The following is a 25,211-nucleotide window of genomic DNA, read 5'->3' as shown; positions in this document are numbered from 1 at the left end:
CCTCACCTTCCTGGTGATGACGGTGACTTTGGGCACAGTTGCCTCAGCAAATGCGTAGAGAAGCTTGGCGCCGTGCCGGATGATGCCCCCGTATTCCTGGGCTGTGCCTAGGTCATGAGGAAGAGTTACTAGATACCACAAAAGTCCTCACAAGGTTTGCCTGCCACTCTCAGCTGTGGGGTCTTCCCCTGCTCCCCAAAGGGCCAGGGGAGGGCCACCCCTCACACAGCCCCATCTTCTAGACCAGAACATGGAGAAATCACAAATCCTCAGGGAATTTTGCAAGATCTCCAAATAAAGTGTGTGCCTCACTGGGCAAAACCACTGCTCCTGGCTCCTACCTCTGTTGGTGACTTACCAGGCAGAAAGCCAGGGACGTCAACAAAAGTGATGAGTGGAATATTGAATGCATCACAGAATCGGACAAAACGAGCTCCTTTCACAGAGGAATTAATATCCAAGCATCCTAGAAAGAGAGATTATCCATGCTGAGCTTCTGGGCAATACCCAGTTCCACCCACAATGGAAATGTGTCCCCAGCAACCATCCAGAACTGGTATCTACAGAGGCACCAAGTCTCCTCATCAGAGAATGGTAAAGAAGAACCCTTGCACTCCAGCAAAGTCAGCGAAGACAGGAGAAGCCACCTGACACTGGCCAAAGAGGGCCCCGGAGTAGCCTCAGCCCCAGAGACTCTCTTGCTGGGAGCATAGGCAGTGCAGGCAACCAGGCTCTGCCACATAAACTGAAGGACTGCTGCCACCTAAGGCACAGCCTGGCTTACCCTGGTGGAACCAGTAGTGGGAAGTATCATTCAGAAGCTAGCCTTGGAGAGTTCCCATAGCTTAGAATCAGATTCTGGCTCCATCAGTTATAGCTATGTACCCCTGGGCAATGACTTCACCTTTCTGAGTCTGAGGTTCCTCACCTACAAAGTAGGGAGATTATCACCTCCTACCATAGTTGTAAGGATTAAGGGAGATGGTATCTGTAAAGTGACACAGAGTAAAGAGCTCAATTACTAGTAAATCTCCCTTCCTAAAACAGTTCCCAACATACATACTCTATGAGGTCAGCATTACCCTGATACCAGAATGAGATACGGACATTATAAGAGAAGAATGTAGACCAAACTCCCTCATGAACATACATGCAAAAATTCTTAGGATATTATCAAATCAAATCCAGCAATATATAAAACCACTCAAGCATCATGACCAAGTGGGATTTATCCCTAGAATTCAAGGCTGATTTAACATGTGAAAACTAACGAAATTATCAAATAAAGGAGAAAAACCCTATGGTCATCCCAATAGATATAGAGAAAACATCTGACAAAATTCAATATGTATTATTAATTAAAAACTAGTAGTAAACTAGTAGTATGATGGAACTTCAACTAGCTGATAAAGAGTATTTACAAAAAAACTTATATACACATGGATCAGAAGAATACATAAATCTCAAAAATGACCTGTTTCAGTGCTGTCCAAAAGAACTTTCTATGATGATGGAAATGTCCTCTGGCTGTGTTATTTGATGGCAGCCACTAGCCACATGTGGCTATTGACCACTTGAAATATGGCTAGTAAACTGAGAAACTAAGTTTCTAGTTGTATTTAATGGTATTTACTTATACTATTTTAGCTGTTTAATAGCTAGGTATACTAGACAGATCTATATTTTTAAGCAATTCCTATCAGCATCATAGGAGGTTCTTGTGTAGAAACTGATAAGCAGATTCTAAAATTCATATGGTAATACAAAGGAGAAAAACATAGTCAAAACAGTATAAAAAAAGAACAAAATTGGAAGACTCACACTACCTGACTCCAGACTGACTGACAAAGCGGGGTTCCGCAACCTTGGCGCTATCTACGTCTTGGACTGGATAATTCTTTGTTGTGGCAGTTTGTCTTGTGTGTATGGGATGTTTAGTAGCATCTCTGGCCCCCACCCACTAGATGCCAGCAGCACGCCCCCACCATCTCCACCTGTGACAACTAAAAATGTTTCCAACATTGCCAAATGTCCCCAGGATACCAAAATTTCCCTAGGTTGAGAACCAGTGCAAACTATAAAGCTAGAGCAATCAAGGCAGTATGGCACAAGTATAAAGGTAGATAAAAACAACAAGGAAACAGGATGGATTGTGAAGAAATATATCCACACAACTAATTTTAGACCAGGCACCAAAACAATTCAATGTGGAAAGGAAGTCTTTTTAATAAATGGTGATGGAACAATTAAATATCTGCATGGAAAAAAATGAATGTAGACTCCTGTTCACTCTATAAGCTGTACACAATGGATCATATATCTTAAAACTCAGACTACAGAGCTCCTAGAAAATAACATAGGACTATCTTTGCAATCTTTTAGTAAGCAAAGATTTCTTGGACAGGGCACAAAAAGCTCTAATCACATGTAAAAACATCAATAAATGGGACCATCAAATTTTTAAAATAATATGAGTCAAAAGACACCATTAATTAATCAAATAGGCAAGTCACAGACCAGGAAAAAATATCTGCAATACACATATCTGACAAAGGACTCATGTAAAATATATAAAGAAGCCTAGAAATCAAGAACAAAAATACAAATTCAAAAAACAAAAAAATAGGCAAAACTTCCCTCTTGACAAATGCATTTCTGAGATGATAGAAATGTCCTATATCTTGTATTGGTTGGTGATTACAAGGTTGTAGACAACCGTCAAATTGTCAAAACCCATCAAAATGAGCAGTTTTTAAAAGCTGTACATTCTATTGTGTGTAAATTATAACTCAACAAAAAAAAAATGTTTTAAATCCCCCCTCCTCCCTCTCTATTCAAAGTCTATGTTAATGACCTGACATAAAGAATCTGAGTGAGGAGGCCCAGAATGAAGACAATTCTCAAGTAAGAAACTGCAAAAAGTACAAAGAGCCTAGAATAAAAATCAAACAGAAAAAAAAGATGAGCAGTGACAACCAAAACAAAACGCAACCATTAGGGAAATGAACAGAGTCAGAATCGGAAAACCTGTGGCTCTGAGCTGCCGTGGAGTGGGCCCCAGGTCAGGGGCTTGGCCTTATCAGGCCGTCCTAGGCCTCTCAGAGCGCCTGGCACCCAGAGCGCCTGACGAGCCCAAGCTAATTCCTACAAGGAAAAGACGAGAACCAGAACGGAGGCCTCCTCTGTGAGCCTCTGAGCATGCCTTTTAGTAACAGGGAAAGAACAAGTCAATGAAATGAATGAGGCTTTCTTCAAAAAAGCAATGATCTACTGAACTTCCATACCTTGCCACTCCATAAACATCACAAGAATTACCGAGTCAAGAAAGAGGGAAATCAAGGAACCACAATGGAACCAAGTATTCAGACTCCAGCCGGCCCTGGGGTGGACCCCTGACAGAGACATCGTAGTATTTGTAGATAAAGTTCCCAGGACAAGCCAGCAGCTTCTTAAAAATTGGTGGGCTTGTGAAAGTTAACTTCTGCTGCAGGGCCCCAGAACCTGCAGACGCAGTCACGGGGCAAGAAAGATCTTCCAGCGACACAGCAATCACGTGAAGCCCTCCAGGAGGAGCTGAAGGGCTAAGTGGACGGCTGAGAATGGATGGTAGGAACAAAATGCATTTTCAGTACATGGAAATTACTAAACACTGTTTCTAAAAAACAAAATGGTGGAGGACACAGCTCCAAGCTCCTGTCTTCCAAAACAAGCATTAAAAACAAGCAGACACTGTCAGAACCAATTCTGTCAAAACTCTGGAAAAGGCAAAGGTTTTTAAACTGAAAGCTGAATCAAGAAAAAGGCAACTTAAAAACAGCATAAAATCTTTGTGGCATTTTTAGTGACACTTGCCCCACAGTCCCCCTGGTTCTAGAGGGAGCAAAGAGGACCTCAGTCACAAATTACCATGCAGGTCTGTTCTAACTTGTCTGGGAGCTACCTGAAAGATTGACTCAAGGCTTTCATCTCTGTTTCGCTTACCTTGGAACTCACCCAGGCCAGAAAAGTGGCAGGTATTGCTCAAAAACACCATAAGGCAAAGGAACAACCTGCAGACAGCTGGGGCAAAGGATTACAGCTGAGACCTAAGGCCCAGGAGGAAGAAAGCCAGGGAGAAAGTTTCTTTGGGAAATTAGGGCATTCAAGAGCACCTATGCACACAGGGGATTTTAGAAAGAAACAGGCATGCCTAGGACCAGATGAACGCTCAGAAAAGACCTGAGAGGGGGTTGAAATTAGAAAATACCTTGAGACGAATGAAAATGAAGACACAACATTACAAAACAAAAGACCTGAGAGATCTTAAGTTTTAACCGTGGGCTGATGGCTAAACTCAGTTTAAGTCAGGCTAAATGTTGAAGGAGAGCCCCAGCACAGAGCCAACTCACAAACACTAGGAGATGTATTTTCTTGTTTCTCTGCCTTAGCACCTGGTGTTTAAGGAAATCTGTCAAAACACTAGCTGGACACAAGCTAAGGAACAGACTTCAGTGACCACACAACAAGGAATACAGTCTCTGCAAAAATAGTTGGGCAAAGTCATTGACAAAAGGACTACTACAGCATTCAATAACCAAAAAAACAACAAATCCTGGAAAAAGGGGAGAATGATTCCAGAGTTACCACATTACAATATTCAAATATCCAGTTTTCAACAAAAAACAAGGCATACAAAGAAACCTGAAAGTATAGCCATTCAAATGAACAAAATAAATTGACAGAATCAGTCCATGAGGAAGCCCAGACATTGAACTTACTAGACAAAGATTTTAAAACAACCATCATAAATATGCTCAAAGAGGTAAAGGGAAACATGAACAAAGAACTAAAAAATCAGGAAAACAACATATGAACAAAATGAGATTATCAACAAAGAGAGAAATTATGAAAAGGAACCAAACAAAAATTCTGGGGCTGAAAAGTAGAATAACTAAAATGAAAAATTCACTTCAAGGGCTCAACAGCAGATTTGAGCACAGAAGAAAGGATCAGGAAACATGAAGATAAGATTCTTTAAATTAGCCGGTCTGAGGAACAGAAATAAAAGAAAAAATGAAGTGAATAGAGACTGAGGGCCGCATGGAATACCATCAAGTGAACCAGTATACACAGCACAGCAGCACCAGACGGAGAGAAGAGTGGGAGGGGGCATTTGAGACATGTGAAGAAACAATAACCAAAAATTTCCCAAATTTGATGTAAAACAGAAAACAACAAATTCAAGAAACTCTTAACTCCAAGTAGGATAAACTCAAACAGACTCACAATGAGACAAATTATAGTCAAACCATCAAAAAACAAAGACAGAATCTTGAAAGTAGCAAGAGAGAGGAGACTCATCACATCGCCAGGTTCTCAGTAAGTTTACCGACTGATTTCTCAGCAGAAACCGCGAAGGCCGGATGGGGCGACATATTCAAAGTGCTGAAAGAATACAACTGTCAACCATGAGCTCTATATTTGGCAAACTGTCCTTCAAAAACGAGAGACAACAAGACCTTCCTAGATAAATAAAAGCTGAGGAGCTCATTACCACTGGGCCTGCCCTACAAGAAATGGTCAAGGGAGTCTTTCCGGTTAAAATGAAAGGACACCAGACAGTATGGCAAAGCTGTATGAAGAATTAAAGATCTCCAAGAAAGGGAAGTACATGGGGAAATATAAAAGCCAGTACTATTTTATTTCTGGTTTGTAACACCACTTTTTACTTTTTACATGATTTAAAAAACAAATGCAGCCCAGAAAGGTTCACTGGTGAATTCTACAAAACATTTAAAAAAGAAATTATACCAAGTCTCTGCAGTCTCTTCCAGAAGCCGAGGGGACACTTCCTAACTCATTCTGAGGCCAGCATTACCCTAATATCAAACCCAGACAAAGACACTACAAGAAAAGAAAACTACAGACCAATGTCCCTCGTGAACACAGAGGTAAGAACCCTCAACAAGATATTAGCAAATTAAATCCAAGAATGTATAAAAATAATTAGACACCACTTTCAAGTGGAATTTATCCCAGGCATGCAAGGCTGATTCAACATTTGAAAACCAGTTCATGTAACCCATTACATCAACAGGCGAAATAAGAAAAATCACATGAACATATCAACAGACATAGAAAAAGCATTCACAAAATCCAACACCCACTCATGATAAAAACTCTCAGCAAACTAGGAATACAAAGGAACTTTCTCAACTTGATAAGAACATCTATACAAAACCTACAGCTAACATCACATGAAATTGTGAAAAACTAGAAGCTTTCCCACTAAGATCAGGCACAAGGCAAGACTGTCCTCTCTCACCACTGCTTTTCAAAACTGTACAGGAAGGAAGTCTTAGCTAATACAATAAAATAAGAAAAGAAAGTATACAAAAGGAAGAAAGAAATCAAACTGTCTTTGTTCACAGATGACATAACTACCTATTAGGAAATCCTGAAAATTGACCCAAAAAGCTGCTGGAACTAATAAGTAATTATAGCAAGGTTACAGGATACAAATACACAAAAGTTGACTCCTTTCCCACACACCAGCAACGAGTTTAAAACTAAAAACACAACACCATTCACACTAGCACACCTTCCAAAAAGAAGAAATATGTAGGCATAAATCTAACAAACACATGCAAGATCTGTATGAGGAAAACTACTAAACTCTGACGAAAGAAACTAAAGAACTAAATAAATGGAGAGATATTCCATGTTCATGGGGAGGAAGACTCAATATCATCAAGAGATCAGTTCCTTCCAGTTTGATCTTCAGATTTAATGCAACTCCAATAAAAATCCCAACAAGTTATTTTGTAGATATCAACAAACTGATTCCAAAGTTCACATGGTAAGGCAAAAGATCCAGAATAGCCAACACAATATTAAAGAAGAACAAAGTTGGAGGACTGACAATACCCTATTACAAGGCTTACCATAAAGCTACAGTAATCAAGACGGTGTGGTATTGGCAAAAGAACAAACAGATCAATGGAACAGAATACAGATCCCAGAAATAAGCCCACATAAATATAATTAACTGATCTTTGACATAGGAGCAAAGGCAATATAATGAAAGATAGCCTTTTCAACAAATAGTGCTGGAACAACTGGACATCCACAAGTAAAAAAGATCAGTTTAGACACAGACCCTACACCTTTCATAGAAATTAATTTAAAATGGATCCACAGGGCCAGCCCAGTGGCGCAGCCATTAAGTTCACACGTTCCACGTCAGCGGCCCAGGGTTCACCAGTTCAGATCCCCGCTGTGGACATGGCACTGCTTGGCAAGCCATGCTGTGGTAGGCATCCCACATATAAAGTAGAGGAAGATGGGCACAGATGTGAGCTCAGGGCCGGTCTTCCTCAGCAAAAAAAAAAAAAGAGGAGGATTGGCAGCAGATGTTAGCTCAGGGCTAATCTTCCTCCAAAAAAAAAAAAAAAGTAAAATGGATCCACAGATAACAGGAGAAAACCTAGGTGACCACGGGTATGGCAATAACTTTCTGGAAACACTACCAAAGGCATTATCCATGAAAGAAACGCCAGACTTCATTAAAATTAAAAACTTCTGCTCGGCGAAACACACTGTCTAGAGAATGAGAAGACGACCACAGACTGGTAGAAAATATTTGCAAAGTACACATCTGATAAAGGACTCCTATCTAACATAAAAAAAGAACTCTTAAAACTCAACAATAAGAAAACAAACAACCCAATTGAAAAATGGGCAAAAGACCTGAACAGATACCTCACCAAAGGAAACATACAGATGGCAAATAAGTATATGAAAAGAAGCTCCACATCATATGTCATCAGGGAGATGCAAATTAAAACAACCATGAGATACCATTATACACCTATTAGAATGGCCAAAATCAAGAACACTGACAACATCAAATGCTGACAAGGATATGGAGCAATAGGAACTCTCATTCATTGCTGTTGAGAATGCAAAACGGCACAGTCACCCTGGAAGACAGTTTGGTGGTTTCTTACAAACTAAACGTACTCTTACCGTGTGAGCCAGCAATCGCACTCCTCAGTATCTACCCAGATGAGTTGAAAACTTTTGTCCACACAAAAACCTGCACACAGACGTTTTTAGCAGCTTTATTCATAACTGCCAAAACTTGGAAGCAACCAAGGTGTCCTTCAGGAGGTGAACAAATAAATGAACTGTGGGCCACCCAGAAAATGTAATATTAATCAACGCTAAAAAGAAATGAGTTATCAAGCCATGAAAAGACACGGAGAAAACTTAACTGCATATTACTAAGTGGAAGAAGCTGATCTGAAAATGCTACTTACTCTGTGATTCCAAATATATGACATTCTGGAAAAGGTGAAACTACAGGAACAGTAAAAAGATCAGTGGTTGCCAGGGATTATCAGGGGTAAGACCCTGGAGGGAGGGATGAATACGTGGAGCACAAAGGATTTTTAGGGCAGTGAAACCATTTTGCATGATGCTGCAATGGTAGATACATATCATTGTATGTTTATGAAAACCCATAGAATATATAACATCAAGAGTGAACCCTAATGTAAACTTAGGGACTTTGGGTGAGAATGATGTGTCAATGTACATTCATCAATTGTAACAAATGTACTACTCTGGTTCAGGATACTGTCAGTGGAGTAGCTGTGCATGTGTGAGAGCAGGGTGTATATAAGAGTTCTCTGTAGTTTCCACTCAATTTTACTGTGAACCTAAAAATCTCTAAAAAATAAAGTTTATTTAAGGAAAAAAAAGGATTATATACCATGTTGTTGTTAGTGCCATCAAGTCAATTCCAACTCCTAGCAACCCCGTGCACAGCAGAAGGGAATCCTGCCCCATCTTTTTGCACCATCCTCTCACCTTCCGGTGCTCTATCAGAAAATGCTCCACTACTATTCACAGGGTTTTCATAGCCAATTTTTTTGGAAGTGGGAGGTCAGGTCCTTCTTCCCCATGTTAGTCTGGAAGCTCTGCTGAAACCTGTCCACCATGAGTGACCCAGCTGGGTTTGAAATACTGTTGGCACAGCTTTCAGCATCACAGCAACATGCAGCCTTCCACAGTACGACAATCAACAGATCAGTGGTCTGGTTCCCTGAGCAGAAAACAAACCTGGGCCTCAGCAGTGAGAGTGCTGAATCTTAACCACTAGACCACCAGGGCTGGCTTATATACCATGGCCAAGTGAGATACAGCCCAGGAATGCAAAGGTGGTTCAACATACAAAAATCAATCTGTGTAATAGAACACATTAATAGAACAAAGGACAAAAACTACACGATCATCTCAGATGATACAGAAAAAGCATTCAACAAAATCTATCACCCTTTCATGATAAAACAGTCAGAAAACTAGGAACAGAAGGAAATTTCCCCAATATAATGAAGGGCCTATGAAAAACCCACAGTGAACATCATACGCAATGGTAAAAGACAAAGTTTTCCCCCTAAGATCAAGAACAGGACAAGGATGCCCACTTTCACCGTTGCTATTCAACATTGTGCTGGAAGTTCTAGCCAGAGCAATTAGACAAGAAAAAAATAATAAAAGACACCCAAATTGGAAAGAAAGAAGTAAACCTATATTTGCAGAAAACATGATCCTATATATAGAAAATCCCAGAGAATCCATAAGAAAGCTACTAAAGCTAATAAATGAATTCAGCAAAAATGCAGGTTACAAGATCAACAGACAAACTCAGTTGCAGAGCTGTCTTCCTACACACTAATAATGAACGATCCAGAGAGGCAACTGAGAAAGCAATTCCATGTACAATAGTGTCTAAAAAAATAAAACTCTTAGGAGTAAATTTAACTAAGAGGTAGAAGACTCGTACACTAAAAAACTACAAAACACTGCTGAAAGAAATAGAAGAAGACCAAGATAAATGGAAAGACATCTGCGTCCAAGGGTTGGAAGACTTAATGTTGCTAAGATGTCAACTCTACCTAAAGTGACCTGCAGAGTCAGTGCAAGCCCTGCCAAGACTCCAACAGCAGGCTTCGGCATAAATAGAAAAGCCAATACTCAAATTCATGTGGAATTGCAAGGGGCCCCAAACAGCCAAAACAATCTCAAAAATGAAGAATATGAAAAAACTCAGATTTCCAAATATTAAAACTTACTACAAAGCAACAGTAATCAAAACAGTGTGGTACCAGCATATGGATAAACACATAGACCAAAGGAGTAGTACTGAGAGTCCAGAAATAAACATACACATCTGTAGCCCACTGATTTTCAACAAGGATGCCACTCCATTCAATCAGGAAAGCATATTCTATTCAACAAATGGTGCTGGGATAACTGAATTTCCACATACAAAAGAATTAAGTTGGATCCCTAACTCATACCGTATATAAAAATTAATTCAAAATTGAGCAAATCTAAATGCAAAAGCTAAAAGCAGGGGGGCCAGACCCATGGTCAAGGGGTTAAGTTCACGTGCTCTGCTCTGGCAGCCCAGGGTTTTGCCAGTTCGGATTCTGGACGCAGACATGGCACCGCTCATCAGGCCATGCTGAGGCAGCATCCCACATGCCACAACTAGAAGGACCCACAACTAAAATATACAACTATGTACCAGGGGGATTTGGGGAGAAAAAGCAGGGAAAAAAAAACAAAGAAGATTGGCAACAGTTGTTAGCTCAGGTGCCAATCAAAAACAAAAAGCTAAAAGCATAAAATTCCTAAAAGAAAACAAAGGGGGAAAGCTTCATGACATTGGATTTGGCAATATATTCTTAGATATGACTCCAAAAGCACAAGCAACTGAAAAAGAAAAAGGAGACAGAAATTGAACTTCAAATTTTAAAACTTCTGTGCGTCAAATGGCTTTATCAAGAAAGAGAAAAGACAATCCACAGAATGGAAGAAAATATTTGTAAATCATATATCTGATAAGAGTTTAACATCCTGAATATATAAAGAACTCCTACAACTAAACAACAAAAAACCCAAATAATTAAAAACAGGCAAAAGACTTGAAAAGACATTTCTCCAAAGATATACAAATGGCCAATAAGCACATGAAATGAAAAGATGCTCAACATCACTAATCATTAAGGAAATGTAAATAAAAACCACAATGAGACAATATTTCACACCCATTAGGATGGTTATTATCAAAACATATTAGAAAATAACAAGTGTTGGAGAGAATGTAAAGAAACTGGAACCCTTGTGCATTGCCAGTGGGAAAGTAAAATGCTGCAGCCGCTGTGGAAAACAGTAGTGTTTCCTCAAAAAATTGAACATAAAATTACCATATGACTCAGTAATTCCACTCCTAGGTATATAAACAAAAGAAGTGAAAACAAGGATTCAAACAGATACTTGTACACCAAAGTTCACTGCAGCATTATCACCAACAGCCAAAAAGTGGAAACAACCCGAGTGTCCATCGATGGATGAATGATTATACAAAATGTGGTATAGACATGCAATGGAACATTAATCAGCCATGAAAAAGTTAAAATGAAGTTCTGATACATGCCACACTATGGATGAACCTTGAAAACATTATTCTAAGTGAAATAAGCCAGACACAAAAGGACAAATATTCCACTTATATGGAATATCTAGAATAGGTAAATTCACAAAGACAGAGTAGATTTAGATTACCAAGGGCTGGGGGTAGGGGAGAAAGGGAGTCTCTATTTGGTTATTTGAAAAATTCTTGGAAACAGATAGTGGTAGTGGTTGCATACAGTGTGAATGTAATCAATGCCACTGAGTTATATACTTAAAAATGGTTAAAATGACAAATCTTATGTTACATATATTTTACCACAATAAAAAATATTTTTAACAAACTTTTTCTAGTAAAAGTTGCCACGGTAGAGATAAAAGATGAGGCTGGGTCAATAAGGGAGGGCATATTCATCCTACACAGGGATTCAAGACAAACCTAAGGAGGGAAGTAGTGAGGAGGCAAGCAGGGTCCACAGTCCCCACCCCATCCGGAGCACAGCCACAGAAGAGTTCCCACCCTGGCTGTGACTCGGAACGGTCAAATCAGCAGAAAGCTGTGGGGTGCAGACACAGCAAGACGCTGTCAACTTGTCACGCACCAACTATGTACCTGGCACCTTCAGAGGCACTGGAGATAAACTGTGAATAAGACACACATGGCTGTCCTCATGGAGCTTGAAGTTTGGTGGGCGAGTCATAAATCTTAACTGGGGGGACAGAAAGCAGACCTCTGAAAAGTGAAGACCTTATAAGATGAGGAGGAAAATTATCCATAAACTCTTAAAAAATAGGGAAGTACGAAAGAAGCATTTTGAAAAATTAACATTAAGAGACAAAGGAGCTTTTACAACAAGATCTATATGAGGGTCTTCTGCTGGCCTTGGAAGGCCACGTCTGAGAAAAAGGCAGAGGTGGACACCCTGGCCCAGGCCACAACCCGAGGTTCACAAGTAAGAGCTTCTCCCTCCTACCTGAAGCCACCTTAGGCTGGTTGCCAACAATTCCAACAGTCCTCCCGTTCATTCTTGCAAAGCCAACAACAATGTTCTTGGCATAATTGGGCATGATCTCAAAAAATTCTCGCTCATCAACAACCTGCAGGGATAAATTTAGTCCTGAGCTCAAAATGATAAAGAACAAGATACAACTATGTCACAGAATTACAGACATTTAGATTACAGAATTACAGGGCTGGACAGCCCCCGCTGCACCACAGCCTCTCCAAGGAAGCAAGACAGCCGGCAGCGAGGCAGCACCCCCTCCTTGCTGGAGGAGAAAACTCTCCTGCGCTCACCCAGAGGAGGACAAACCAGTGCTCCCTTGTTTAAAGGTTCTACTTGAATTTGACATTATTTATCACATTTTTCTACTTTATTTCAAATCATTTCAAATTTACATAAAAATTTCCCAAAAAGTCATACAAAAAAATGCATAGGGGGCCGGCCTGGGAGCATAGTGGTTAAGTTCACATGCTCCGCTTTGGGGCCTCAGGGTTCACAAGTTCGGATCCCAGACACGGACCTACAAACCGCTCACTAGGCCATGCTGTGGCAGCATCCCACATACAAAATAGAGGAAGACTGGCACGGATGTTAGCTCAGGGCCAATCCTCCTTACCAAAAATAAAATTTATATATCATTCACCCACATTCCCCATTTATTAACATTTTACCACATAAGCTTCATCATTCCCTCTCCTTCCTTCCCTCCCTGCCTAGCCCCCTTCTCACTCAATCTCTCTACAAATATGTGTGTATGTAAACATATATTCTTTCTCTCTACGTATATATATACACACACACACACAACTTTTTTCCTGAACCATTTGAGAGTGAGTTACAGACATGACACCTCTTTACCTCTAAGTTCCTTGGTGTGTATCTCCTGAGATCAAGGACATTCTCTTATATAACTGCAGTGACATTATCAAAATCAGGAAATTAACATTAATACTATTATCTATTATGAAACCTTATTTAATTATATAAGACCTTATTTATTATTTAGTCATTCTAATATCAGCCTTTATAGCAACACAGATCTGGTCCTAGACTCTGACCCAAGATCACCTGGTGTTTGTAATGGTCCAGTCTCATGAGCCTGCTTTAATTCTTTCCCCTCGGTCTTTGTCTTTCACAATCATCACATCTTTCTCCAGACGGGTTGTCTGCAATCTATTTGGGTTTGTTTCTTCATGTTTCATTTCAGGTTAAGCATTTTTGGCAGAGTATCACAGAGGAGACCCTCTCAGTGAATCACACCGAAAGGCACATGATGTCAATCTGTCCATTAATGGTGGTGATGCACGCCAGGCTTCTCCTCTGTAGATTTAGTATTTTTTTATTTGTAATTAATAAGTATTTTGTGGGGAAATATTTTGAAACTATATAAAAATCCTATTCTTCATGAAACTTTCACCCACTAGTTTAACATTCATTGATGATTCTTGCCTGACCCAATTACTGCCTCAATAGCTGCCAAATGGTGATTTCTCTAACTCCATGTTTCCTCCATTTACTAGTCACATTCTACCATCAGAAAGGTCTTTGCCGTTCTCATTTACTTATCTGTATCACCCATAAGTATAAACTTAGGGATTCTTGTTTGTAGATTGTAATTTTTTACCATCACTATTTATTTTATGTTTAAATTGTCCCATATTTGCCAGGGAGAGCTCATTCAAGGTGGCTCCTACACCTTTTTTATATTTCTCTGTCATTCTTTGAGCACTATCTCACACGCTGGAATTGCCTTACTTCCAGGTTCACTTTTTATTTTTTCCTGCCTCAAGACTAGAATCAGCCATTTCTCCAAGGGGCCCAGTTCCCTTTAGGGGTAATGGGTATGGGTATGGGTGTGGGTGGTTGTGGGTCAGCTTCTAAGAAGCCGTCCCAGAGGACAGAGCTAGGAAATCCAGACAGACACACACACACACTTATTTCTAAAAGTGGTATGAAAATCATGAGTTCATTCTGATAACTCCAATTCTAGTGAATTCAACTACAGGATACATTCTAGTTTTCTCCTTTTCCATATTCGTAACTCCTTTTTCCTACAGTGGACATCTGATTCCCATTATCGTCAAAATGTATTTATTTATTTATTCAATTCTCAAACACAGAGAAAACAGTTTCAGAATTGCTAACCCATATGAATGCAACAAAACAAATCTAACTAAAATTCAGTATTTCTTTACACTATTTGTGATTAGACTAAAGGTATATAGTCAAGATACTGTGTTCAAAAGTTATTCATTTGAGACACAGATTCGTTTCATTTCATTTTAAAGGTTTTCCCTCAGTCTTTTTCTTAATACGTATACTTATTAATACAGTTTAACACTGTCACTCCCCAACCCTTCCACTCATCTTGTTAATCTCATTATTTTCTGATTTATCTTTCTTGTGTGTGTTGAAGAAAGGAGCAGATACATTCATATCTTTTTAATCCCCCCTTCTATCTTAGATGGAAAGTAACATACTACGGATACTCTTTTGCACTTTGGGTTTCTTCACTTAACAATATCTCCTGGGAATCACTATGAATATCAGTTCACCGAGATCTCCCTCACTCTTTTCCCCTTCTGCATAGTACTCTACTGGAGGCACCAAAGTTTATTTAATAATCTGCTATATGTTATTTACATTATTTTAAAACTTACATTCAAGCTGTTTAGAATATTTTGTAATTGCAAATAACGACTTAACAGTAACCTTGTGCATCTACAATTTTATATGGTGGAAAGCGTATCTTCAGGGTAAATTCCTAGAAGTGGGACTGCTGGTTCAAAGTGTAAATGCTTATTCAGTCTTAGATATTACCATATTCTCTACCAGCTATTTATGAGAGCATCTGTTTCCCCACAAACTCACCAATGGAAAGTGTTTAAGCTTTTTATTTTTTTGCCAATCTGATAATTCAACGTAATTTTAATCTGCATTTCTACCATTATGAGTAAAACTGAGCAACTTTCCATATGTTTAAGGTCCATTTTATATTTTTGTGAGTTATCTCTTCATGTTTTTTGCCTACTTTTCTATCGTTTTGGTCTTTATTCCCTCAATTTTTAAGAATTCTTTATATATTAGAGATATTAGTTCTTTGTGATATGTTGCAAATATTTTCTCCCAGTTTGTTCGTTGTCTTTTGACTTTGTTTCGTTTTTTGCTATGCAGTGTGGAATTTTTTAATTTCTTACATAGTCAAATTTCTCTATTTTTTTTTTTGACTGAAACTGGGTTTTGAGCCATGTTCAAAGTCCTTTCTTTCCCTCCCCCTACAGTTACAGAGAAACTCGTCTGCTTCCTTTAAGGCTTACATGGATTCACTTATTATATTTAGCTCTCTGGTTGAGTTGTAGTTTATTTTTGTATATGGTATAAAGCAGAGATCTAATTTTACATTTTCCTAACCCAGCAATCCAGCTGTCCAGTACCATTTATTAAGAAGCTAATCTTTGCCCCTGGAATTTGAGATAATACCTTTATCACATGTACCTGAATTCTATATGTACTTGAATCTACGTCTAGCTTTTCTGTTCTATTCCACTGATCTACTCATGTGCCAGTGCCACGCTGTTTTAACTACAGTATGCTTTAATATATGGTATAGCCATAGCTTTTCTTTTGTGGTATATTCCTAGCTATTCTTGAACTTTTATTGTTCTATATGAATTTTTTTTTCACTTAAGAGAAACTTTTAGTCTTTTTTTTTTTAAGATTGGCACCTGAGCTAACAACTGTTGCCAATCTTCTTTTTTTTCTTCTGCTTTTTCTCCCCAAATCCCCCAAGTACATAGTTGTGTATTTTTAGTTGTGGGTCCTTCTAGTTGTGGCATGTGGGATGCCGCCTCAACGTGGCCTAATGAGTGATGCCATGTCCGTGCCCAGGATCGGAACCGGTGAAACCCTGGGCCACTGAAGCAGAGCGTGAGAACTTAACCACTCGGCCACAGGGCCGGCCCCCACTTTTAGTCTTTTTTAAAGCAATCTAGTTTAAAAACAAGTTAAGGTTAACCCACATAAACTTTTGTATAAGTCCGTCTAGTTCTACTTTTAAAATTTTGTGTGAGATCGCCTTAAATGTATAAACTAACTTAGGAAGAACTGATATTTTTCTGATGTTAACCCAATATTCAGGAACAAGGAATGTCTCTCCATTTATTCAAGTCTACTCTTGTGTTTTTCAGAAGTTTTTAAATGTGTCCCATAAGTTTATTACTTAGATATTTTATCTTCTTTGTTGCTATATAAAAGAAGTTCTTACGCTACCATATATAATTGGTTATTGTCTGTGCACATGAAGATTTTCTATGTATTAATTTCATATCTTGTTCCCTAATTATTCAGTTTTATCATGCATTCTCTAGCATTTTTAGCATACTACGTCATCTACAAACATAGCTTAACTTGGTTTCCAAGGCTTTTGCCTCCAGTTGATCCTCTTCTTGTCTAACTGCATTGGCTAACACCTCCAGTACAATGTTAAACAATAGTGGCGACAGTGGATATCCTTGCCTTGTTCCTGATCTTAAGTGGACTAAGTCTTTCCTTACTAAGATGCTGGGTTTTAAAAAGGTATATACTAAATTTTATCATGTTAAAGTATTCATCAATTCCTATTTTCTTGAGTGTTCCTATCAGGAATGGGTGTTGAACTTTTGTAAAACCTTTTGCAGGATCTACGAAAATAATCATATGATCTCACTTATATCTATTAATATAGTATACTACTAGATTTCCTAAAACAAACCTCACATTCCTACAATAGATTCCACTTGGTCATGTGTATAATTCTAACATGGTGGTGGAGTCTGTTAGCTAACATTTATTTGCATCAATATTGGTAAGCAATATTAATCTGAAATCTTTTTAAATTCTGTCTTTATCAGGTTCAGCTATCAATGTCATACTTGCTTCATAAAGAGAATTCGGAAGGGGGTTGTTTTGTTTGTTTTACTGTATATGCTCTGAAACATTTTATGTAGCATTATGATTCTTATGTCTCTGAAGGTTTCACAGAATTCCCACGTGAAACTATGTGGGCCTAGCGCTTTTTTGGTGAAGTAATTCCTTCTATGGAATTTGGTCCACTTAAGCTTATCTCTAACGTGGTCAATTTCTCGTAAAATGTCTTTTCCAAACAAATAATTCATTTCATCTGATCTTTTATGATTTTTAAATTTCTTCTTTTTCTATGGTTGTTCTCCCTTTTCACTTCATATTTGTATTTGTGATTCTTTTTTTTTTTTTAGTTAGCTACTGGTTACTCTATTTCATTAATTAAAGCTACTATTTTTCTATTGCCTAAATCATAAAATTTCTGTTCTTATCCTCATTAAATCCTTTCTTGTGATTTCTTTTAGAATATTTTTCTCCTGGCTTTCTGAGATGGGAATTTAGTTTACTTTCCTTCTCTCATTTTTATTAAGCACTTAATAAGGCTATAAATTTTTCCTCTGTTCATTGTTTTAAAGCATTCCATAGATTTTGATACGTAGGGTTTTCATTATCTTTTTTCTTTTAGAATTTTGTTATTATGGCTTATGTTTTCTCCTTTCATCCAAGAATTGTTTAATAGAAGATGTATTTCCAAGTGAGACATTGCTTTTGTTTTCGTTGTTGCTATAAATTTCTAGTTTTGATCAGTGTTGTTAGTAACATTTTTGCTTTATGGAATTTAACAACGCTTTCTTTCCTAATATATATGATCAACTTTTGTGAATGCTCTATGTATACTGGAGAGTAAGATTTAGTGCCTGTTACCAGGCTGTAAGGTCTGAAACAGATCCATAAGATTTCTACCTATCTACCTATTATGTGAGGTCTCTATATCTTATTTTGGTCCATCTGACTTTCCTTGTACTAATTATGGTTTGTTTAAGTCTATTATTTGTTTCTACCTGTGTCTCTGTGGATATCCTATAGTTTCTGCTTTATAAAAATGACAGTTGGATTATTTAAGGCATAGATCTTTTATTGTAATCTGTGGCTTTTAGCATTTGAAAATGTCTTTCCTTGTCACAATACTTGAATTTTACGTTGTCTAATATTAAGATCACAAATATTGCTATGCTATTTCCATTCTCCTGGTATACCTTTGCCCATCCCTTATGTTTAACCTTTCAGATTGATTTTAAGTGTCATATACCATATATAGTTGGTCTTGCTTCATGATGCAAACTGGACATCTTTTTCTTTGAATAAATGAGATAAGTGATTTTAATAAGTTAAGCCATTTGTATTCATTGGTGCAAGAGACATTTTTGGTTTTCCCTATTTTTTAATAATTACTTTATGTACCATGTTATATTTGGTATCTATGTGATGTGTTTTATACCGATATTTACGAAGGTTTATATTTTTGGTCTAGTGGCTACCTTTGTAATTATACCTTTTTAAAAATGCCCTTAGTCTGTTCCCTTATTTAACATCTTATTAACTGGGTTGTCTATTTTTATGATACCTGTAGGCTCACAACAATCAGTGAACTCCTGCTTTACTCTTTCCCTGTTCCTTCTCCTCTCATCTTTCAGTTGCATTTTTTCTGCAACTAAAATGGCATTTATACACTGTTCTCCAGCCTTGCTGTAGTCTTAGAATTATAATTAAATAAGCACCATCCATCCTTTTGCTGAAATTCCTCCAGTCATCTCTTGGTTGAATGAAGCTCATCCTCTAATAGATACAAGAAGAGCCTGGGAACACAGAATTCCCTCAGTTCTTGCATATTTAGAACTGTTTTCCTTAGTCTTAATACACGACTGAGTCTCCTGCAGTGCTTTTCCACTGTTGCCTTGTTCTGCATGTTGCTTTTGAGAAGTCTGATGCTACTCTAAGTCTCTTATCCTTGTAAGTAATTTAATCTTTTTGCTTCCAGGTCCCAAGGATTTTTCTTAATTTTAAAAATGTAATTGTTATATGTGGACATTTACTCCAGTTGGATCATTCTAGGTCAATTTTCCCAGGTGCTCAGTGGTCTCTTTCATTATGTAGATCTCGGCCTTAACTTTATTTCTGAAATGCTTTCTTGGATTAGTTTTAAATAGTCCGTTCCTGGTTTTTCTTCTTCAGACACTCCAATTATATGTACATTTGGTCTTCTTTGCCTGGCTTCCATTTTAGTCACTTTTTTCCAATATTTACCTTTTTCTTTATCTTCATTTTCTTGGTTATTTTCCCCATTTTCTTCAATGTTCCTTATTAAATTTGACTCAAATATATTCTCCTGAGTACTTTGTAATTTTGTCTTAATTTCTGACATGTGACTTTGTCGCCCCGCCACCATTTTAATTCAATCAGCTCTAAATTTACTTCTTCCTATTTTACTCCCCTTCTGTCACTGGTTTCTGAACTTTGGATTTTCATAACCTCAAATGCTTATTGGAGGCAACTGAACTCAGACTGCAGTGTCATCATCTGCTTCATGATTGACTTGCACAGTGAAGAGAATTTTGTCAACTGAAGTTTTTAATTCTCATTTTTGGTTTTCTTCCTTAGTAGTTATATATAAACTACTTGTATCTCGGCCCTTTGGATGGCGTGGCAGTCTGGGATGACAAACAAGAATGCCAGTTCGAGAGTGCCCTCTTCTGTCAGCAGAGCAAAGTGAAGTTTAGTTAACGGGTGTCTTGATTTTAGGGAGAGTGGTAGGGGACGTAGCACGTCCTTCAATTTTTTTGGTTTTTGTCTTACAGACAGATAAGTTTACCTCTTGCTTCATTTTTCCTTCACTTCACTATTTCCAAAGGTGCCTCTCCCTTCCATTTCACTCTTTTTTCTCCCCAGAAGCAATGCCTTTGCATGACTGCCTTCTTTATTCCTGGGCACTATTAAAAACTCCCTTCCCTGAGGTCACTGCTTTACCTAACAGGACTCTTTTCCAGTATTTTCACTCTTACAGTGAACGTTCTCTTCCTGAGAGTGATTTCGTCTAAATTTCCTTACGTTCCTTCTGTGCAGTTTCTCAACGCTCCCTCTAGCTCTCCACAGACTTGGAGCGAACTCAGCCCACCAGAAAGCGGTCTTTATTGTTCTACTTACTGTTATCTGAAGTTCGTAGTTTCCTGTCTTCCAGTTATGCCAAAGGCAAGGGAATGGTAGCTGTGTTCTTATCAACCTATACAGTTTTTGGAAGATGTGTACAGTTTTGGATTTAGGAGACCACCATTACCTTGACTACCCAGAAATCTTTTTTTACAATTTTAAATAGTCATACTGACCAAATTCCATTGCTGGGACCTGATCCAATGGATATGGTCGCAAAAATATACTAATATGCACACAGAGCTGTTTATCATGGCACTGCCTGTAAGAATAAAAACCATAAAGGATCTAAATGTCCATCATAAGGATAACGTTTAAATAACGTTCCATCCACACAGTGGAGTACTATACAGTCACTGCAATGAAGAAAGTAAACCCACATGCCATGATAGGAAAAGGAAAGTGAAAAAAGAGCAAGGTGCAAAAGTGTGTATAATACAATCTTTTTTGAGTTAAATTAACTCAAAATATCAATATATACATGGAAATACATTTGGCATATAAATAAATTTTTTTTTCTGGAAAGATACACAAGAAATTTAATAGTGGTTACCTCTAGGAAATAAGACTGATAGGAAGATAGAGAGATCTGCATTTTGCTTTATGTTTCTGTACTTAAAAAGTTCTTTCTTATGTACATATTAGTTGCTTTTATTTAAAAAGCATTAAGAGAGTGTAGCAGAGACTGCTAAGTATCCACCAAGAATCCAGCTTCCACTTCTACCACTGTAACAGAAATGATGGGCAAATGGCTACCATATTTCCTAGTCTACCCCCTGCAGTTAGATATGGCTATTTGACTACATTTCTACAATGGACTTAATTAAATACAATATTAAAAATGAAAGAGGGGCCGGCCCCATGGCCGAGTGGTTAAGTTCACATGCTCTGCTTCAGCAGCCCAGGGTTTCACACGGACATGGCACCACTCGTCAGGCCACACTGAGGCAGTGTCCCACATGCCACAACTAGAAGGACCCACAAATAAAATATACAACTATGTACTGGAGGGATCTGGGGAGAAAAAGCAGAAAAAAAAAAGAAGAAGATTGGCAACAGTTGTTAGCTCAGGTGCCAATCTTTAACAAAAAATAAATAAATAAAATATATGTATTAAACTTGTAGCTCAAAAGCTTGAGGGGGGAAAAAGGAAGAAAAACTGAAAGAAAGCAGAAAAGAAATTAATAAATATAAAAGCATAAAATACTGAACTTTAAAAAAATAAAGTGAAAAAGTTGACTCTGTGAAATACATCAATATAACCTATCAAGAAAACATAAAACAAGAAATGTCAGAGGAGAAAACCACAATAGACTTCACTAATCTAAGAGTACTGTGAACAACCCTATGCAGATAAAACAAAAGCCTGGAAGAAATAGATAATTTATAGGAAAAAAAATACATACTTTACCAAAACTGACTCCAGCAAAGATAAAGTTTAAAGAGATATATTAACATTAAAGAACAGAGGAAGTTGTCAAAAAGCCATTGCTCCCCACCTCCCAAAAAAGCAATAAGTCCTGACAAGTTCACAGGAGAATTTCTACCAAATCTTTAAAAAGCAGATAATCTCAGAGCTATATTAAATTGTTCCAGAGCACAGAAAAAGAAAGAAAACTTACAAATTCTCTTTATGGTACTTTATGAAGTGAATTGTGTCCCCGCCAAAATTCACAAGTTGAAGCTAGGCCAATGTGACTATATTTGGAGACAAAGCCTTTAAGGAGATAATTAAAGTTAAATGAGGTCACAAGGGTGGGGCCCTAATCTGATAGGACACATTGTCCTTATAAGAGGAAGAGACACCAGAGATGGCTCTTTCCTTGTGCACCCAAAAGAAAAGCCACATCAAGACACAGCAAGGAGGCAGCCGTCTGCAAAGCAGGGAGGGAGGTCTCAGCAGAAACAACCCCGCTGGCACCTTGATCCTGGATTTCTAGACTCCAGCACGATGAGAAAAATTAATTCCTGTTGTTTAATCCACGCAGTCTGTGGTATTGTGTTATGGCGGCCGAGCAGACTAATGCATGAAAGAAGCACAACGCTGATACCAAAATCCAATCTAAAAATACCCCTAAAAAAATTAGCCAATATCACACAATATTGATGCAAACATTCAAAATAAAACATTAAAAAAATATAACAAGTAGGCTTTACTTCAAGAATGTAAGACTAGTTCAATATTAGGAAATCTATTGAGACATTTATATATAGATCTAAGGAGAAAAATGATGTGATCATCTCCACAAATGCTGAAAGGGCATTTAACAATATTCAATATACATCCCTGATTTTAAAAAAAAGTATACAACAAAAATTAAAATAGCTTTCTTAACGTGAAAAAAGATGTGAAGTTAGAAAACAGTAATGGCAGTCTCTCTAAAGTTAGGAACGAGACAAAGATGCCCACTATCACAACCATTAGTCACTGCATTTGATAAAACACAGAGGTACAGACAACACAATTAGACAAGAGAAAGAAATGACATCAAATAATTGGAAAAGAAAAGATAAAGCTATATGTAGACAGTATATTAGTATACTTGAAAAACCCAAAAGAATTAACAGTAAAAAACTATTACAAATAAGAGAACTTAGATAACAGGATATAAAATCGATAAACAGTATTAATAGCTTTCACATATACCTAAAAAACCAGTTAGAAGATAGTAAAGACCCCATTTACAATAAAAAGATAAGACACACAGGAATAAACTTAAGAAATGTGAACAACCTATACAAGGAAAACTTTAAAACAATCCTCAAGGGGAAAAAAAAAGTATACTTTAACAAATCAAAGTATGAACTATGTTTTTAGATTTATTTCAGATTCATAAGGATGTCAATTCTCCCAAGTAAGTTCATAAATTTAACAGGATCTCAATAAAAACAAGAGGATTCCCTACTTCCACATCTGTCTACCCTAAAACAAGACAAACTGACTCAAAAGTTCATATGGAAAAATACACAGCACTAGCCAAGAACATTCTGCAAAAAGAATAATCACGAGGAACTATCCCTACCAGATGTGAAAGCATACCATAAAGTCAGTAACTAAAAGAGCATGGTGCTGGCCAAGTGCTGGCGAGAATGTGAAGGAACTGGAAGGCTCAAATGCTGCTGGTGGGAGTGCAAATGGCATAATTCCTTGGAAAAACCCATTGGCAGTATCTACTAACGCTGAATGTGTGCATAACCTATGACAGGGTACTTTCACTCCTAGGCATGAATCCAATTGGAATGTGTACTTTATTTACCAAAATCACATCCTAGAACGTTCATATCAGAACTATTTGTAATAGCCCTGGAGTGGAAAGTACCCAAATGCCCATAAACAATAGATAAACTGGTCTGTTCATACATAAGACTAAAGAGATGAACAAGACCAATATGGACATAGGTCACAAACATAATAATGGAAGAAGCCACATACGGAAGACATAGATGCTATGACTTACATAACACACAGAAACAAGAACAACTAATTCGTGCTGTTAAAACTCAGCACAGCGGTTTCCATCAGTGGTTTGGGGGGAACAGTGACCGGAAGAGAGCACCAAGGAGCCTTTTCTTTCTCTACATGATGCATTTTATTTGGTCTTTTCTATAATTTTTCCTATAACTTTTTGTTACTTAGGAAGGTGTTTTTGTTTTTTTTATAATGGTTACCTCTGTAACTATGCTTTTTTAATGACCTTAGTCCCTTGGATTTAGCAATAAGAGAGGTCATTTGGAGGTGTGTCATTCAACAGAGGCAGAAGACCAGAAGTCAGACTCTGGTGGAGAGAAAAGGAAGAAGAGACAAGAGGAGTTTGAATGAAAAGGAAGAAAAGAATTTGGACAACAGTTCAACAGAGTTATGGGTTAAGATTTTTTTTTTTAAGCAGACAAGAAATCTATACATGTTCACACACATTTATTGTGTAAAGTTATTTATTGTGTGAAGGAAGGAGTTAAGAGAGGGAGTAGTAGTTAGAGATTTATAAAAACCAATCAAGAAAGCAAGACCTGGGGCCGGCCCCGTGGCCGAGTGGTTAAGTTCGTGCGCTCTGCTTCGGTGGCCCAGGGTTTCCCTGGTTCGAATCCTGGGCGTGGACATGGCATCGCTTGTCAGGCCATGCTGAGGTGGTGTCCCACATGCCACAGCTAGAAGGACCCACAGCTAAAACATACAACTATGTACTGGGGGGACTTGGGGAGAAAAAGCAGGGAAAAAAAAGAAAGAAGAAGATTGGCAACAGTTGTTAGCTCAGGTGCCAATCTTTTAAAAAAAAAAAAGGAAGACAGAAAGACCTTCGATGGGGAGGAATGGAGTCAAGGGCCCAGGTTGAGGTACGTCATTCTTGGAGCCTGGGGAGACATGGGAGGACAGTGGAGATGATGAAATGGTCATCTCCAGGGAGGGAGAAACCTGATGGTCTCAGCATTCTCCATGAAGGAAACGCCCACATCATCTGATCAAAGTGGGGAGTGGAAAAGGAAGTAAGCGGTTGGATCAGGCCTGAGGAAAGGTGAAGAGGATAAGCACAGGTGCTGAGGGGAGGCCCCCAGCACATACTCAAGCCAGAGGCCAGAGGGGCTCACTGGGGGCCCAGCTAAGGTCGGAGATGGGCTCGTGGGGCTTTCTTCCAGCAGCTTCGGGCCCCACAGGCAGCATTTGCATGGAAAGCTGAAGCCCTGAACCAGGGACAGGGTTCTGTA

The 25,211-nt window shown here is 38.2% G+C and overlaps 1 protein-coding gene and 1 long non-coding RNA gene across 2 annotated transcripts in view; both read right to left on the bottom strand.

The window, feature by feature from the left end:
• PCCB (propionyl-CoA carboxylase subunit beta) overlaps positions 1-25,211 on the bottom strand; it is a 75,284-nt gene that overhangs the window by 2,864 nt on the left and 47,209 nt on the right. Inside the window, exons 10-12 of the mRNA XM_046647419.1 lie at positions 12,438-12,561; positions 359-466; positions 7-107 (exon numbers count right to left, since the gene is read on the bottom strand). Coding sequence (XP_046503375.1) covers positions 7-107; positions 359-466; positions 12,438-12,561 — 333 coding nt within the window. The remainder of the gene's footprint in view (positions 1-6; positions 108-358; positions 467-12,437; positions 12,562-25,211) is intronic.
• On the bottom strand, positions 17,771-23,829 carry LOC124230904 (uncharacterized). Its single transcript, XR_006886313.1, has 3 exons — positions 23,551-23,829; positions 20,687-20,772; positions 17,771-20,583 (listed from the first exon to the last, which is right to left on the bottom strand). It is a non-coding gene; the product is annotated as an uncharacterized LOC124230904 (long non-coding RNA).

Source organism: Equus quagga, chromosome 1 (genome assembly GCF_021613505.1).
Source record: "Equus quagga isolate Etosha38 chromosome 1, UCLA_HA_Equagga_1.0, whole genome shotgun sequence".
Taxonomy (NCBI): Eukaryota; Metazoa; Chordata; class Mammalia; order Perissodactyla; family Equidae; genus Equus; species Equus quagga.
This window is presented reverse-complemented; position numbering and strand designations above follow the sequence as displayed.